The 17,145-nt window shown below is 44.9% G+C and overlaps 3 protein-coding genes, 1 long non-coding RNA gene and 3 other non-coding genes across 7 annotated transcripts; 6 read left to right on the top strand and 1 right to left on the bottom strand.

Moving 5' to 3' along the window:
- The first annotated feature begins 974 nt into the window (after positions 1-974).
- Positions 975-1,048, top strand: Trnai-aau (transfer RNA isoleucine (anticodon AAU)). Its single transcript has one exon. It is a non-coding gene; the product is annotated as a tRNA-Ile (tRNA).
- A 470-nt stretch (positions 1,049-1,518) lies between these two features.
- On the top strand, positions 1,519-1,592 carry Trnai-aau (transfer RNA isoleucine (anticodon AAU)). Its single transcript has one exon. It is a non-coding gene; the product is annotated as a tRNA-Ile (tRNA).
- Positions 1,593-3,733: 2,141 nt separating this feature from the next.
- Positions 3,734-3,807, top strand: Trnai-aau (transfer RNA isoleucine (anticodon AAU)). Its single transcript has one exon. It is a non-coding gene; the product is annotated as a tRNA-Ile (tRNA).
- An 866-nt stretch (positions 3,808-4,673) lies between these two features.
- Positions 4,674-8,054, bottom strand: LOC125957019 (uncharacterized). The gene is made up of 2 exons (XM_049689371.1): positions 7,847-8,054; positions 4,674-6,736 (listed from the first exon to the last, which is right to left on the bottom strand). The coding sequence occupies exons 1-2, from the start codon at positions 7,847-7,849 to the stop codon at positions 5,726-5,728; spliced, it is 1,014 nt and encodes a 337-aa protein (XP_049545328.1). The 5' UTR covers positions 7,850-8,054; the 3' UTR covers positions 4,674-5,725.
- On the top strand, positions 6,039-10,424 carry LOC125957021 (uncharacterized). Its single transcript, XR_007469216.1, has 3 exons — positions 6,039-6,171; positions 6,268-6,341; positions 10,329-10,424. It is a non-coding gene; the product is annotated as an uncharacterized LOC125957021 (long non-coding RNA).
- Positions 10,425-13,845: 3,421 nt separating this feature from the next.
- LOC125957904 (uncharacterized) lies at positions 13,846-14,415 on the top strand. Its single transcript, XM_049690928.1, has 2 exons — positions 13,846-13,939; positions 13,999-14,415. The coding sequence occupies exons 1-2, from the start codon at positions 13,850-13,852 to the stop codon at positions 14,392-14,394; spliced, it is 486 nt and encodes a 161-aa protein (XP_049546885.1). The 5' UTR covers positions 13,846-13,849; the 3' UTR covers positions 14,395-14,415.
- A 1,288-nt stretch (positions 14,416-15,703) lies between these two features.
- LOC125957518 (uncharacterized) lies at positions 15,704-17,090 on the top strand. Its single transcript, XM_049690272.1, has 2 exons — positions 15,704-15,922; positions 15,997-17,090. The coding sequence occupies exons 1-2, from the start codon at positions 15,917-15,919 to the stop codon at positions 16,819-16,821; spliced, it is 831 nt and encodes a 276-aa protein (XP_049546229.1). The 5' UTR covers positions 15,704-15,916; the 3' UTR covers positions 16,822-17,090.
- The last annotated feature ends 55 nt before the right edge of the window (positions 17,091-17,145 follow it).

A 17,145-nucleotide genomic window follows, 5' to 3' on the forward strand; every position in this document is an offset into this window, starting at 1 on the left:
TCTCACTATAAAATATTTTCCTTTTCTTCTACCAATAAAAAAAAGTATTTCCTTTTCTTCCACCATTTAGAGCGTGATGCGTGACAGTTTACCCTTCTCTCAATATCATTCTAGATATTATTGTTATCAACTAAGAGTGAAATAACGTCGTTTATTAATTAACATTAACGGTTCAAAAATACATTTGCGCCGAACCCACTATCCCTGATGTGAGCCAAAAAGCAAAAGTCGTGAGCGAAGCGCTGCAGCACGGTCGTAGTAGCGCCTGAATGATGATTACTAAAAAGTAACTGAATTTTCTTCGGCTCGCTTAGAACCAGCAACACCATCGGCCTGCCCCATTATCATTTTCATTTTGCTATGCTATTTTTATCGCAATCTGTAAACTATAAGACAATTTTATTATAGTTGGGCCCTACACTTATCTGCAACTTTTGCATCCGACAAACATGTGGCTGAATGAAATTCAATACAAAAGGGCCTAGCAAAAGTAGGACGAAATAATTTTCTCAATAACTCCTTATATCAATTTTCCCGTAGATGGCACGTTTTGTTTAATTTTGACCTTGAATCGCTTTGAATCGAACGTATTTCTCAATAACACCACAGTCGTTGATTATCTAAGAGTACCTCTTTTATTTCGATATAACTGGTCTGTGATAATCTTATCAATATCAATAAGCAGTTTCAAATCGGCTTTCTGCTGCTTGTTTGTCGCCCATATCTATCGCGTTGAGTTGCTTGCTGTTGGTTCTAAGAGTGACTCATATCCTAACTTCAACTCAGCCAGCAAAAACCACAGGCTGAGGGTTTTTAGCTCACGGCTGAATGTTACAACGGTTTCGGCCTTCTATTTCTATTAATATTTGAGCGATGGGAAATATTTCTAAGAAAATTATAGGGAGACATTTTGAGTATGGTTGTTGTTTACTATTCTACTGAGATGCAATTACTAATTAATCTTTTAGTATAAGGGCCCCATAGCTCAGTTGGTTAGAGCGTCGTGCTAATAACGCGAAGGTCGTGAGTTCGATCCTCTCTGGAGCCATTTGATCCTACTATTTTGTTTATTCTGCTTGATTGATAACAATGCCTGATACTACTAAATGAAGAGAATCACGTATTTAATTACTTTAAGAAAATACCAAAACTGTGTATCATTGAATTTTGAATAATGAAAATGTCTTGAATTAAAATCATTATATCGACAGTTTTTTTTATATTTTGTTTTTCACTCTGTTTTTTGACATTGTTTATTGGTGTGGGCCATAGATTGTGAAAACGATCAAAGATCCTTCCAAAGTAAGTAAGGGTTTATGAGCTTTCACGATGAAGAAATAAATGCTTTATTTGCATCAAACACACAAATGAAGATATTGTCTTCTGTGGCATCGATACACAGGTTAAAGTTTAATTCTAGGTAGCTGAGGACTTTCAGGAATATTATGGATTGTTCCTGTCTACGCAATTTCAAACAATTAATGAATTAAAAAAACATAGAAAAAAGGGTAAACAATAGGCCCCATAGCTCAGTTGGTTAGAGCGTCGTGCTAATAACGCGAAGGTCGTGAGTTCGATCCTCTCTGGAGCCATTTGATTCTACTATTTTGTTTATTCTAACTGTTTTATATAGTACCAGTTAAAGATACTAGATCAAAATGAAGTGGATTAATTATTTAATTACATTGAACAACTGGCAACACGTTTGGAATTAACAATGATTAACATCAATTTCCCCTCATTTTCAACACCTTTGATCGATTTTTCTGCTTAATCTGGTGTTTGGCAGTGTGGGTTGGTGTAGATTGATGAATTCATATTTAAGCGAAAGAGTGAAATCGTCTTTGCACGATCGTGCGTTTGTCGTCAACAGGAACGGATAACTTCAGCATATATAATATTATCGATTTCATCACTTGGGCGTATTTTATTAATGAACCAAATCAATTTTAGAACATGGCATACCGCATACGGCATACAGTGTTTTCGTCACTCCACCGATTAAATTTAGCAGCGTGTCTCGCCAAACGAACTGGGTTTCATTTCGAAATTCATCACAAATTTCAACTTTTGCCGGTAGGCTCTTGCTGTAATAACCATTAAAGATTGCATTTAAATGAGACAAATAAATTGACTGTGTCATAATGTCGAACAGACGTTTTCGCATCTTGAGCATCTTCGATGTTAGCATCATTACACACAGCATCTAGACGAATCATGAGCTCACTTTGTTAGCAGTTTCCTCATCTGTCACAGGATTAACCATTTTGATATTGAAATTATACCCATCCTCTCCTAGCCAAAATTTAACCGATTATTGCAAAGCATCATAACACCGATGAGTTTCACAGATGCGTTTGATTGCACCCCTTGTGTGATACAGGACAATATCCCTACCTTCAAATCCTTCGCCTACAATCAAAACCGCAAGCTCGTCGGTTAGCGAGACGTTATATCGTTTTTTATACTGTCCAGTAAATCTTTTATTAGCTCGTATGACAAAGCGATGATCGTTGGTTGGCATAATGTTTAGATCAATTTAAAAAAGGTTATCTAATTCAAAGGCTGCAACTTCACGTTGTTTCATGTACAGCACATTCCTGGTGTTTCATTTTAGTATTGACCAACGTTAGCAAACCATCAAACTCGATCAATTTTCTCGATTTCCAGGGTAAGATTTTTTACATTGCTACGTCCTGCATCCTCTTTGCTCTAGTCTGAACGCTTTTGTCGTTTTTGTATCTGTCAGTTTTTTATTAATAGCTGTCGTTTTTTAACGATAAGTTTATTTAGTTCCACTTGTATGACAGAAGATATTTCGTTAAAGAATAAATTTGCAGAGAAAGGCTGTATAGGTGTGTGCATGCAGTTGCAAGGCATACAGCGGATGCCGAAAAGAACCAAGATTTCTTCCCATTTTCGGAAATTTCTCATTTTCCAAAATATAATAATAGTTTGATCAATATGTATGAAATTTTCAGCAGCATGGACAATTTCATTCTGAAATGTACATTTTTTTAAAAAAATGAAGCACATAACTGAAAGCTATAAGGCTGTAGTAGTTGCTATCGCTCTCTCTCATTCTCTCGGCTGACCATAGAGAGGAATGGATTGAATGGTGGGTGGAACCGAGGAAAAGGCTTTTAAGAGCAACTAATCAATTTAAAGACTCCAAAACCCTAGGAAATGGTAGCCACATTGCCCAAAGATGTATTTTAAGGATTAGCGTTGTGTGGAGATGCCTTTCCCCCCTCGTCCTGCAAGGACCAAAATTTGACTCGTGGTTTCCCGGTCTAAGGTGATCATCAACAATTGTGCAAGATTTGATGATATCCAGTTTTTAACTTGCGGAGTAATTAATATTTTTAACAGTCAAATGTTACGAAGGGGAAAGAAAGAAGGCAGTGAGGCATGAGTTTTAACCATGCACTCCTCGGTACCCGACACCAACTTTTGCACTCCTCGGTACCCAAAACCCGCGTGTACCAAATTTAAAGGTAATGTGTCCAGTTTCGAAGTCTTTTCGGGACTCCCGGAAAGACAGAAATTTATAGAAGCAGAAAATAGAAGATCGAGAAGAAGATAGATCATCCTTCACATGGTTGGCTCCGATGGGAATCTGACACGAATTACCTCCGAATGTAAAATACTAACACTACTTACCATACTATACCTGGTATGGAATAATTTTGTTGAAGAAATTTCAAAATAATTAGAAAAATGATTAACAATAGGCCCCATAGCTCAGTTGGTTAGAGCGTCGTGCTAATAACGCGAAGGTCGTGAGTTCGATCCTCTCTGGAGCCATCCTAATTAAATAATATTTTAAAATATTCTTATTAGGAAAATATGAAATAAACTCAAATGAATTGAAATATCAAATTATTTACACTAATATACACTAACTATTAAAATAACTAACGATAACGCTTTTCGATGTTCGCGAATAAAATATGGTTTAATTAATGTTTGAAAAAAGCTATATTAAATTCTTCTCCATCAATTGAACAAAACATGTTGTTCATACAAGCGTGCGATAAATCTGCGTATACTAATACTTCACCTATTCGGCAACCACTTGTTACAGACATTTAATATCTTTTAAATCGATCTAGATAATGCTTGTTGGAGTGTTTTAAAGTGCTCTTTGAGAGACGTGTTTGAACAGCAGCAGTACCAACAAAAGGTTTGGGTTTCTTGGAGGGCTTTTTTGGAAGCCACAAATTTATTCATTGCGCAAAATTATCGTTCATCTTGTCTGCTATTTACTGCACGGTGTGTTCGTGCCAACGCACGATTAATGTTCGCTGCGCTGGGTAAGATGGCATTAGGAAAGATTGAAATGGAAATTGACGACGACCGGTGGGCATTATGATAAGCGAGCGGACCGACTGCTAGAGACCTTGCTACGATCAGCCTTGCGCTAGTGTCAATGTCGATTGCTGTCGCATTCTGGTTTGAATTGTTGGATTAGAAGATAGATCTTTGATTTATTGACTTAAACCCTTTTTCAATGCCACTTGCTATCTATGCATTTCCATTTCTAGCGGTCTATTCGGTGTTTGTGTATTCCACAACGATGTTGCTGTCCCAATTAACATTGCTACTTATCATCATTAATCTATAACCTGTCATCAACGCTTCGGAAAACAATACCACCATGTTTGGTTCTAATAAATCGTTTATTTCTTCATCGTAAAACCCAAAAAAAAACCCTTACATACTTTAGAATGATCTTTACTCGTTTTTCAGAGCTCATGGTCGTTTTTTTAAATTTATTTTAATCATCCATTTTTGGCTACATCTTCCCGTGGTATATCGTTTCTCTGGTAATCGTTTCGAGTTGCTTATTTTCGTAGTGCAACAATGGGCAATCGGTTGGTTGGATGATAGATCTGAACGATCTACCCTGCAGCTTGTGCGACCAAAGGGTCTGAGAGATGATTAAACAATTCACTGGCCAGCCGAGAACAATGATCATCAGACCATTCGCATTCGAATGTGAACCAGTTCCCAAGTGATCTAAGGGCGCTCCCACCATGCACATCCCTTGAAGCCAATTTTGCCATGGTGAAATCGCCATCGGTCATCAGCCATCATCGGACTCCCGGAGGTCACCTGGCAGCAGATTGACTTTTGCTGAGAAGGTAAAGCACGAGCCACGAATCGGCCAACATAATCGAAAAGGTTTGGAAAAAATGTTAAACCACGATTAACAGTTCGCACAACGCGTTTGACCGTTATTTTCTCTCTCTCTCTCTCTCTGTCCGCGCTCTGTCCGTGCGTCGGAAGCAGTTGATCTCATCTCGTGTCGAGAGTGTATTTAAAAATGCATTTCCAAGGCTCCACCAAAACGAGGCTGGCCGGGGAGAAGAAGATTAGCATTTCGGCGGCGCCAATTTCGGCCATTGTGTCGCCCGTGTCGTGCCCATCTCATCTCGGAGAAGAAGGTCACTGGAGCCACGGGTAGAAAGAAAACAGCGAAACAAAACATTATCCATGAAACGATAGGCTAAAATAGGGTGGTGAGCTGATGAAGTATGGGTGGTGGTGGAATGTTACGGAGGCCGTTTGCAGAAACCGTCCGGGACAGTTTTTCGTAACACCACGTAACACATATGGAGATGCGTGCGCGCAAGAATGGAATGTGGAGAAGGGTGGGGGATTTATTGAGTAAAGGAATGACGACGGACAGTCCATCTCTATTTTTTCGATTAAAAATGATCTAGAACAAACCACCCGTGTATCGTCCCTGGTTGTAAGCGGCCAGAGTGTTCTGTGGTGGTAGGTACGTTGGCGCACAGAACGTTTTCGTGACGGTACTGTAGATCGTTTGAGCCGGTATCGGATCACGCTGGACCTGGGTTTCGGTGAGATAGACCGTTTGGAAACCACCCGGTTGGGTGTAAACCGAGCTAACGGTTCGCGTAACCGGCGGAAGTGTCACGGTGCTGTAGATCGTCTGAGCTGGCAGTGTTACGGGGGGCAGTGTGACGGTATTGAACACCGTGGACACCACCTGACTGGTGCGCGTGACCGGTGGCTCCCGGATGGTGGAGTAGATGGTTTGTGCAGGCAGCGTCACTGGTGGTTCACGGATCGTGGAGTAGATCGTTTGAGGTGGCAGCGTTACTGGTGGTTCGCGGATCGTGGAGTAGATCGTTTGAGGTGGTAGCGTTACTGGAGGTTCGCGGATCGTGGAGTAAATCGTTTGCGCTGGCAACGTTACTGGAGGTTCCCGGATCGTGGAATAGATCGTTTGGGGAGGTAGCGTCACCGGAGGTTCGCGAATCGTCGAGTAGATCGTTTGCGCTGGCAGCGTTACCGGTGGCTGGGTAATGGTACGTGTTTCGGTTTGTGTCTGGTAGACGGGTGTCGCCGAAACGACGACACTCGTGTACGTGGACACGATCGGTGGCAAGGTGACGGTATTGTAGATCGTCTGGGCCGGCTGCAGCGGTGGTGTGACGGTGTACGTGGCCGTATTTGTTATCGTCTGGTAGGAAGGTACAGTAGCCGTATAGGTGGAGGTAATGTAGACCGATGAGATGATCGTCTGCTCATCACCGTAGACTGGCTGTCTGATCGTTTCCGTGACGCGATCATAGTTGGTTTCCGTTTTCGTGATGTAGACCGTGTCGGAGAGGGCGCAGCTTGGCTTCGGATAGAAGTATCCTTCGAATTGCTCCGCCCGTACACAGGCCAGCACGGTGGCCAGCAGAACGATGATGAGTTTCTAATGAGAAAAGCAAAAGGCAGCAAAAGGAGAAACACGTGCGAAAAAAAAAACATTAGTTATTAGGTGCGAGAACAGCGAACAGTGAAGGTGGATCCGAAGAGAAGAAGAATTCGATTGAAAACAGAAGCTGCGTTTGTTTCAATCCCCGAACAGGATGCAAACGAGTGTCACCCTTCAGCATTATTAGCATAATGTCGTGTCGCAAGAATTGATTCTGCAGACAAAATGCGGACAAAGATCAAAAGACCACATTCCACAGACCGTCGACGAATGAATAAATCATTCAACCCCAGGCCAGGCCCAAAAGCAAGTTCTACGATCGCGACACGCGACGATCGTTGAAAGCAATCTCCATCAGCTTTTTTTTGTTATTTGTTAGAAATAGCGTCGCATAATTAACACCCCAAAAAGCTGGTTGATCCGGCCCCCCCTGCCCCCGGGGGGCGCTAGCCACCTGCTAGAAGTGCTCGAAGGCGAAAGTGGTCACGGGGGCGATCAACTCGAGGGTGAAGGTTCCTTCGCGTTAAGGTGAACAAGATGCGCCGACCAAAGGGTATTAGTTCCGTCGTTAGCGGTAGCCCACCCGGAGAGTCCTTCCAGAAGGTCAGCCAGATATGAGATGACGCCGAGCTCGTGAGATGTGCCCCCTGAACTTCCACGCTAACGAAACGGTAGCGATCCGACAGTTTTACGATCAATTAACGATCCTATCGGGCCATTTGATCGCCAATTTGAAACCGCGCTGCGTGTTTCTCACAAACTAGCTTCAAGAGTAAACGACACTTCCTAACATCTTGAGCTCGTGCTGTCGACACGATCGTAAACCACTTAATTTTTATTGTTTTGCAATGATGCGACGGTTCACTGCGCCTATGTCCACAGGTGATTTCCGTTTTGTCCGTTTTGTGGGAGGAAAAGGGAGGAAAACTAATCCATCTTTTGCATCGGCACCACGCACGAGCTTATGCAACGGGTGTTGTGGTGGGTTGCTTTCGCAACCAATAACGCACGCCACGATTCACAGATTCACGAACATGAACATCGCAAATGAACAAAACAAACATTCGGCACGGCATTCCACTCCGTGGCTCCGGGACGACGACTCACCATGCTGAGGCGTACGTAACGCGTGCGAACGAAATCGAATTTGGCAAACGCGGCACACGAATATTCCGAAGACCGAGGTCCTTGATGCCGAAGACACTGCGCGCAGATCCTGCTAAGATGCTGCGATTACGCGTAAAGATCGAACGTCTCAAATCCCTAGCGGTCTCGCTAGGAGCTGCACCTCTTGCGCGTGTGGCTAGACCAATCGCGACCGAACCGAACTGATCAACTGGTGGACACGGGTGGATCTTTTTATATAAGCAGCAGCAGCAGCAGCAGCAGCAGCATCAGCCTTCTTCTCCGGCACAACAACACAACCACCGAGTTCCGAGCCCGCCAAACCGACGGCGATCGGTCGACGATGATCGGTACGGTCCAAGAAGCAAACGAGAGTGCGAATCGAGATGTTTGCCTTTTGGTCGAGTTTTTGTTGTTCCATCTCTCGCGGTGATCCACCATCGCGGGATGCACAGGCGCTGCTGCCGGTCACGATAAGCCCGTCGGGGAGGGATGGGAGAGAGGGTCTCCTGAAGCTTGAGGTTGGGTGGACACCAGAAGTTTTTTTTTTCGAAATGCTACCTCCCAACAACACCTCTACATAATGAGCGCGTGTCCGTCTTCTCTCGCACGATGTCGTCTTCTCTCTATCACGCTTGGGCGCATTCGTTGGAAAAAGTATGAGAAGTTTTGTCAAATATTACTATTCCATTTTGCGGCACGTGGCAGCCGTTTTGTGGGACTTACTTGTGGGAACTTTCGGTGGAATGAGTTTTTGCGTCTGTTTGCGTCGTTTAAAGAGTTCCCGCGACGATGCGTTTCGAGGCAAAGACGTGCGTCACGAATGATCGTGGTCGAGAGATGATGATGGTAGCCGGTGTCCCAGCCAGGTCACCGCCAGGGTACCAATAACCTTTAGCATCGTCGACCCTGATTTTTGGGGTTGTGTACTGCAGTTCGCTCTGGGCCAGGGCAGATTGCAGTCTGGTGCGACAGATTTTTAAAACCCGTCACATGATGCAAGCACGCACTTCTTCGTCTGACACCACCATAGCACAACCGAGAAGAGCTCGGCATGATTCATTGGATCTATAACGGTTGCCATTTGCCCAAAATAAAAATAAAAAAACACAGAAGAACATCAAGTGAAAAGTCAATCCACAAAAGGAATAACCTGTGTAAATCCCCGCATGCTCAGGTTTTAATGTGAGATTTGTTTCGTTAGTGAACCGCAGAAGTGAGCAATTCAAATGCCTTCCGGTATTCGTCGCTGATCGGCGTAGGCGCTGGATTGTTTGCACTGGCGATTAGCGCAGCACAAGAGCTGCTCGAGCGATTGCGATCGGTTCTTGGAAGCACAGTGGCTGACTACTTATTTTATGGATGAGCAGATGAGAATTTGAGCAAGCGATGGAAAAGGATCCGATAATCGATCGGGCAAATGCTAACCTCCAGAAGTGGGTGAAGATCATTTTCAAATCGTTCTGATACAGATTTTTTTTACATCATAAACTTTTATATCATAAAAATGTTATCACCATTATAATCAACAAATGATAATGCTTAATACACAGCAAAAGCAACCTCATTACCGATGCTTGTCTGTTCGCTTTAAAGTCAAGCCAAAAATGCCAGAAGCTTTTCCCATATGCTCCATCATTAGCGTCCAATGGGGGTGGGTAAATTAAATTTTACACTGCACAACAAAATCCATTAGCATCTTTCGCGCCGGTACGTGACGAGGTGACAATGCATCAGCGTTTGCCGAATAATCTACTTGTTTGCATCTGCGGCACAGCCACCATTGGAGATCCAAATTTTCGTGTTTTTTCTTTCCACACGCTGAAAGGGTGCGCCGTTTGCGTGCTTGCTGGAGAAGATTTAAATAGTGTTTTCCCCCTTGGTGACACCTGAAGCAACCTGTGACAATGGGCCATCCTTTGGTGGTTCACATACCACACCAATAAAGCATAAACAAGAAGGGACCGGTTATCGCGTTGGGAACGATCTTTGACCAACACTAATCGTTTTCTGAGCAGCTTGTATGCAGACCGCGAACGCAGCGTTTTGTTGGCATTTTCCATCGCGTCTCGCGTCTGCCCCGTGCATTGCAGGAAAAGCGGCTCTGCGCGGCCACGTGTACCGGTGTATCAATTAGATCTGCATCAAGGTTTACGAGAGGGAAGCTTTCGTTCGTTCCCTGGCTCACTCGCTGTGACCGTGATTGCTTGGTTAAAGATGGACCACGGGGCCATTGAAAACCACTCCGAAGATGTCACGAGCAGCATCCCCTCCCGCGGGGCCAGTAGCCAGCATTAGCGATTATAATTAGTTCGCCATACAAACGCCATCGACGCTGCGTCATGGGGCGCGTGCGCCTCCATTGGAGGGCTTGCCGCCTGCTGCTGCTGCGTGCGGACTGCCGAGGTTGCCTCCGGTCCTCTGTGGCAACACGAAACTAATTTCAATGCTGTCCACCCCACAGGTGCAGCCCAGAGTGACCCATAACACCGCACGCATACTACGCACGGCACAGGAATCGGATAGTGTTGGTGGTGCCGGCCCTACGATTAGTCCGAATTATGTTGCGCAAATGATGATGGTCGCTCGGATTGGACACGCCGCTAGCGGCCGATGCGCGTATCGACGACGACGACAACATCGGGGACGACGATGATGAAGCGACGTAGCGAGGAGGAAACCCCGAACGAACCACAAGGAAATCCCCGCGTTACGCTCGGTTGCTTTAACGCCATGACCTTTCGCGCGCGCGCGCGGGCTCCTGCGATCCAGTGCGAAGCATCATCAAAGCTAAATGAACTTAAAGCACTCGGCTAATATGCTCTCGACGGTGTGTTGTTCAATCACTTTCGGGCCACGCTTGAAGGAGACGTCAAGTGTGGTTGTCCGCGATTGAGTTTGAATGTTTTCGCCTTTGTTTGACAGACCGCCCTCCGCCTGGGGTGCGGTTCCCCGGAGCCCCTCCGAAAGGGTAATTGGAGAGCTCGTGTTGGTAGGGTTCGTTGTCATCGAAACACCATGTTGCCCGAGTCCCTAGTGTCGTACAGACCCGGACTATACCGACTACTATGATGCTCCGGATAGTGTCCTGTCAGCGATGAATCCGATACGTCGTCGCTACGCTACCGCATCAGCACGCCTCGTTCCGCTAATGAAAGTCAAGGTCGCTATCATTATTGTGCGGCAATTTTTTGGCAGCAATGAATCCCCCACTCACTTTTGCCAATATTTACTCTGCTATCCCGCGGTGCGGTTACTGTGAAGGAATGGGCATGGCAGGGGCGCTCGGTGCGAGGGAGAGGGTGTACGGAAGGTGCAAACAAATCGTTCCGTGCGGCCACGGGTCTTACAATGTACGATACCACACACGCGCTGCTGCTGTGTCCAGTCATTCTCTCACGATTTGCGACGATGTTCCATGGCGAGTGGAATGGAGTGATCGTTTAGCGATCTGTCAGGGCCTTGAACAGAAGTTAGCGCCCGCTTATCAGCACACGGTTCAGATCGGCACATTACGAGGCATATATCTGCAAATTGAGCATATCCTTGTTGCGCCAAGCCGCGCTGCATATTGATAAACCATCCCCCCTTTCCGTTTAAGTCCTTGGGGGTCGTTTAGCAGTCGCAGTAGTGCGCTGCATCAGGATGCTAAGTTTGTCCGGAATGCGGCTTGGAGTGGCTGTTTGGTAACGATTGTATAATTTCATTTTAAAAATTTGCTGCCAACACGATTTGTCGCTGGTACATTTTTAAAGTCAAGCAATGACAGCTTCGTTCGAAGACGTCCATCGACAACTCAACTCAACCGCTGCAGGTGCTTAAAGGGCTGATGATGATGCATCTGTGAAAGGGTTCCTTGACCGATAGTGACCAAGCGTTTGCTGCAGCCAAAGGCAAACCACGAAAGCAGAGTTCGTGTGCACTCTACGGCCACTTGAGCTGTGCTGACCTTTATAGGCAAGGTAATTTCGTTTGGATGTTCATGTGTGTGTGTGAGTATCTTTTTTTGGTAGCATTTCAGATAGCGAATGAAGCACAATCAATCAAAGCTTCGGTAGCTATGTAGCTAACATCTTCTAAGGTCACATATGTGTGTACATTCAGCAGCATAGAGAACAATGCGATTAATATCATGTGTTGTTTTTTTTTCTTGCTTTTCGCTTTGTCGAAGTGCCTCCTCTTTGCTTTCGACTGTTTGTCTTCCTTTTGAGTACGCATAAATTAGAGATGGCGACACACGGCGCAACTCATCTCCGCGCCCGGAAAATACGCGCGCCCCTCGCAAAACATGATAATACTCTGCGATGACATTTCGCGATCAAGTCATCGCCAGCCGCACTGGCAGCAGCAGATTGTTTGAGCGGGGTAGCAAGCAGTGCTTAAAGAATGATTTATTTAATGTTGGCAGACTAAACGCCCGCCCGTCCTCGCTGTCAAATTAGGGTGGAGAAGATGGCCGGTTGTTGGTGAAACAACTTGAAGAACGATGGCATCGGTGCTGATTCCCTATCTGGCCACATCTACATCTACCGCGCCCACCCCTCACTAATCTGCAGAAACAGATTTTTCTCCTGCACCACACCGGCAAATTCGTCAGCTTCGCGAAGCACCATTGAATGAAACGATAAATCATGGAAACCCGCGCTTTGTTACTCCCTGGCATTAATCCGGATCCGGATCTGGCCTGCTGGCTTCTGCGCGAAGGTGGGGGAAGTGAATCGACAAAATTAATCAGCAACCGCGAGTAAAGGTGTTGACTTATAAACGTGAATCCATCCTAACGGGCGTTCAGGTGTTGCAGGTGCACAGAATGGTAATCATGCTGTGGGATTTGGCATCTGCTGCGCGCTGTAGCACCATGCAGATGTTCCCCGGAAGTGCTGAGCTTGAGGTCCACGTCAACGGATTCTTTTCTGTCTTCGCTGCTGTCCACGCCAAAGATGGCCTACTTGACGTTCCTACTTGACATTTACGATCCCCACCGATGGGTGCACGGATGGGTTCATGGTTTGTTGCACGCATATTAGGAATTGCCGAAAACGCATGACATTTTCTTCAAAGACACTCCCGCGAGCTCTCGTTGAACGTCGTCTCGGGTATACATCATCTTGATGGTTTGGTGTGTCTGTTTGTGTGTGCGCACGGATCTCGGAAATTCCTTCTGTGGGATTCTTGGTTGGGAGTTCATAAGATCACGGCAGTAACCGGGTCTGGAGTACCCGAATGAAAACCTAAGCCCAATCCGGAGATCCGGGTTCGCGGTTCGAGGTTTGGCACACGTTTGTTAATGAAGCAACGACAGCGACCGGCAACCAGGGGCACAAACGTTCCCCAATGCTTCTTGATGGACGCGTTTTATGGTGGTAGCCTTCGTTTCGTGTTTGGATTTCAGTTTGTGGAGGGTGGAATTTGGAAATACAACAGTGCATTGTATGGATTTAATGCAATATGGCGACACATTGGACCGGTTGGTCGGTTTTCGGTGGTGGGGCTCTAGCGGCTTAACTGGCCGATTAACCTGGGCCGTTTAATGGGTAAATAATTTTGCCATTTGCTTGCGTTGCATTGTATTTGCCTAACGATAATCTAGTCAATTTTTTTGCGCAAAGAGTGGCGCGGCTAAAAACCACCGGCATTGCGAGACAGCGTTTGCTGGTGAAAGTGTTACTGAAATAAGAAATGGACGTTTAATAAGATCTTGAAAAAAGTCTTGTTTCCGCTTGATTTACGGCTAGAAGTCAATGTGTGCTCTGTAGTTTGCTTGACTGGCCATTCGAACGTCACAACTTCACACATCCATAGATTCGAACCGAACTAGGAGATCAAAAATATCTCCAGCTCTAAATTTGCACATCACTGTTTGCAAGAACAATTTTCACTCTTCCCGAAGCGCGTGTTATGGGATTCTTGACTGGTGAAGCTTTTTTGCAGGAATGTTTAAATCAACGGTCAAACGGGTCCGCTTTTGCGGTATATAAAGAGTCCATGAGCATCTGGAACAGACTTCATTTCCTGACTAGCTGTCTAATCATTCGATCTCCGTTCTATAGGTGTGATTTGGCAACATTCAGAATGGTAGGTGCAGTTACTAACCGCAACTACCGCAAGATTGTTCATGTTAAATATATTTGCAGCGTTTGTTAGTGCTTCTGCTGGTAGCCATTGGAACGGCATCAGGGAATCCACATTTCTTTGGGTACTTTTATCCAAATCCCACACCAGACTATCTACCGGAGGTGTACACCGAGACGATCGTCGATGTTGCGACCGAGACCTTGGTTAGTTATGTGACGGCGTATGAAACGGTGTATTTGACAGACGTTCGGACAACAACGGTAGCCAATCCTGTGTACCTTACGTCGACGGAGTATTCCGTGTCGACTGTCGTTGTGCCCAGTCCCGTGGTGCAGTATGTCACTGAAACGGTCTTTTCTACGGTAGTCGGGCAAGCGGATACTGCGGCACAAACTAATCTGCAATCTTCATTGTCCTACTTACCTCCTCGGCCGTCGTACGGTGCGATCCGGTGAGCTTGCAAACTGCAAATAAAATGGACTAAATGATATCGACTCGGTTTGTTATCACATTTATCTATAATTAAAAGAATAAGAATGGAAAGAATGTTTAGAATATATTAGAGAAATAGAATATGAAATAACGTTTAATTTCTGGCGAGATTAAAATGATAGGCCTTACTGTATAGTGAATCATATTTCAACTTCGCTCATTCGAGATACAATTGTCTCTGTGAAGATGTTTTAGCTAATTTGTGTCATTGACCTTTTCATCAGTTACAAGACGTGAGTTCGTTTCTGCTTAGTATTTTGCCTTCTTCTAGTGGAAAGAAATCATGATTTTTGTCTGAAAATAGAATCTATTCAGGCACAAAACAAACTTCTGTACTTCGTAGAACCGTGCTGGGAACGATCCTTAATAAGACGAGCCCTAACGAGGGCCTAATAAGAACTAAAACTATTAGTATCAAATAAGAATTGTTTAAAATAAGAAATTATCAATTTATTGTTTTAGGTTGATCAAAAAACAGTAACGCCATAGTACTGTTCATCTAACATAATAACCTAAGGCATAACATAAATATCCGCTACCACTGTACAGTAGAAACCTCATTATTTTACAGAAATCCACAGTTTATCAAAATGACAAATCGGCCGAACAATGCGTTGAGTGATGTAGCTTATCCCTTATTTCTTGCGATACACTTAAACGATATACTTCTACGATATTCTATTAACTGCGGAATTTAGAGTTTTACAAATGCATTGCTCTATACCTTTTCAAATATACAGGTTACAGGGCATAGGTTATATACAAATATACAGGGCCCTTATAAACGTTAAAGAAATCAATAAATTTCCATTTTGAAAGTCGATTGATTACTTCGTATTATTTCTTTCAAATCGGTATTCAATTATTCGTATGTTGATTGTTTGTTTTAAAACATCATGAGTATGGTAAATGGTCATAGACAGAGGATAGTTTATTTAAAAGCAAGGCAATCTGCTTATCGGCCTTTTGGATGGCAAAGGCCCTAAACGCATCCACAGCTTTCTTCTCGCTGCGCCAGTGGGTCAATCTTACGTGCCTTGGATTAGGACATCGTTTTCGTAATTGGAACAAGTTGCCGTAAAATATACAAAAATTTAAGCTGCACAACATCGTGTTTGTCCTGGTAATTTTCACCCGAGGGGCACTAATGCGTGTCTCCGGCCTATGGAGGGAAGTGGTATCTCCGGTTGAGCCTCTGCAGCTTTTTGGGTGGCGTCTACGTATATAAAGACTAACGGTAAATCAGGGAGAGCTATCAGTTCCTGTCCGGTCGTCAAATCGGAACAGAGTTTCGGATATCGTGTCTTTGCTGGTCCTCCGGTGCGTTAGTGAATGTGTCGTGGTGACCGGTAAAGCGAACAGTCCGGTGCAATTATCGCCATTTTCATCAGAGTGGAAGTGTTAATTGCGCTTGCTAATTGTGCCGTAATCGGTTCGAAAGCGAAATCGTATACGCAATAGGGTTTGGGCTTGGAAGGTGCAGTGATGATGGTAAGTGATGACAACATGTGATTCTTGGTGTTTCCTAGGAGTGGTTCTGTAGAAATGTCTATTGGTTATTTCAGCGCTTCGTAGTATTGTTGCTAGTGGTTGGTGGCGCGTTGAGCGAACCTCATGAAGGATACTTTTATCCAAGACCAACGCCACAGTGCATACCGCAGGTTTACACGGAAACGGTCACCGATGTTAGGACGGAGACATTGAATCACTTCTTTACCGACGTGAACACCGTCTACCTGACAGACTATCTGACTTCGACGGTGGTGAATCCGATCTACATCACGTCCACCGAGTACTCAGTTTCAACCGTGGTCGTACCGAGGCTCGAGTTCTTGACCGAAACCAGCACGCTGATCGTGCAACCGAGTCCAGTGGTGCAGTATGTGACGGAAACTGTCTTCTCCACGATCGTCGCTCAATCTGACTTCGGAGGAGTGGCACAAGTGGCAGGACCCGGCAACACTTATCTGCCACCCTTCCCTCCATCTCCACCATCACCACCACCGCAACCACCAGTACCGCAGCTGAACCCTGAGCTGTTCAATCCCGCTATCCAACTTCAGCAGCCTCCGGCATACGTTCCTCCACCGCAAGTGTCTCTTCCGCCAGTGTTGGACCATCCCGTGACGCACCTTCCCTTTGGCGGACTCGATGTGGGAAGCATCGGTGGACAGCGTTCGCTTGGTGGTGAACCGATTGACCTAGCGTCTGTCCAGGAATTTGGTGGTGGTGTGCATACTCTTCCGCACGTTGGAGCCCTACCACCGGCTTTCGATCAGGAAGGATATCGTTACAAACGAAAACTGAGTGAGAAGCAATCTGAAGCAGTAGCCACGTCTCGCGATTCATCAAAGACGAAATCTGAGCGAGAGCAGGCAAGCAAGGCGTAAAGGTGAGACCAAAGCTGCTCAATTCTAATAATGCTGACGGAAGTCCGGAGAAGCAAGTCAGAAACAAACCACCAACTAGTTTGATCGAGTGTTAAGTTTGAGTAGTAGTACTAGCAACATAATAGTGGTAAAAGCGTTACGCTGAGCGTTGGAAATTCGTCGTGACAAATACTCGACTGCAAAATTTTTAATAGTTTCTTTTGGTTTAAGCGTGTCTAGAACAATTATGCATTAAATAATGAACGTTGTGGTCGGTTTTTAAATAAATTGAAAAAATGTGATTTTGCTTTTTTTGCGTTACACTGTTTTTGGCCACCAGACTAA

This window comes from Anopheles darlingi, chromosome 3 (genome assembly GCF_943734745.1).
Source record: "Anopheles darlingi chromosome 3, idAnoDarlMG_H_01, whole genome shotgun sequence".
Classification (NCBI taxonomy): domain Eukaryota; kingdom Metazoa; phylum Arthropoda; class Insecta; order Diptera; family Culicidae; genus Anopheles; species Anopheles darlingi.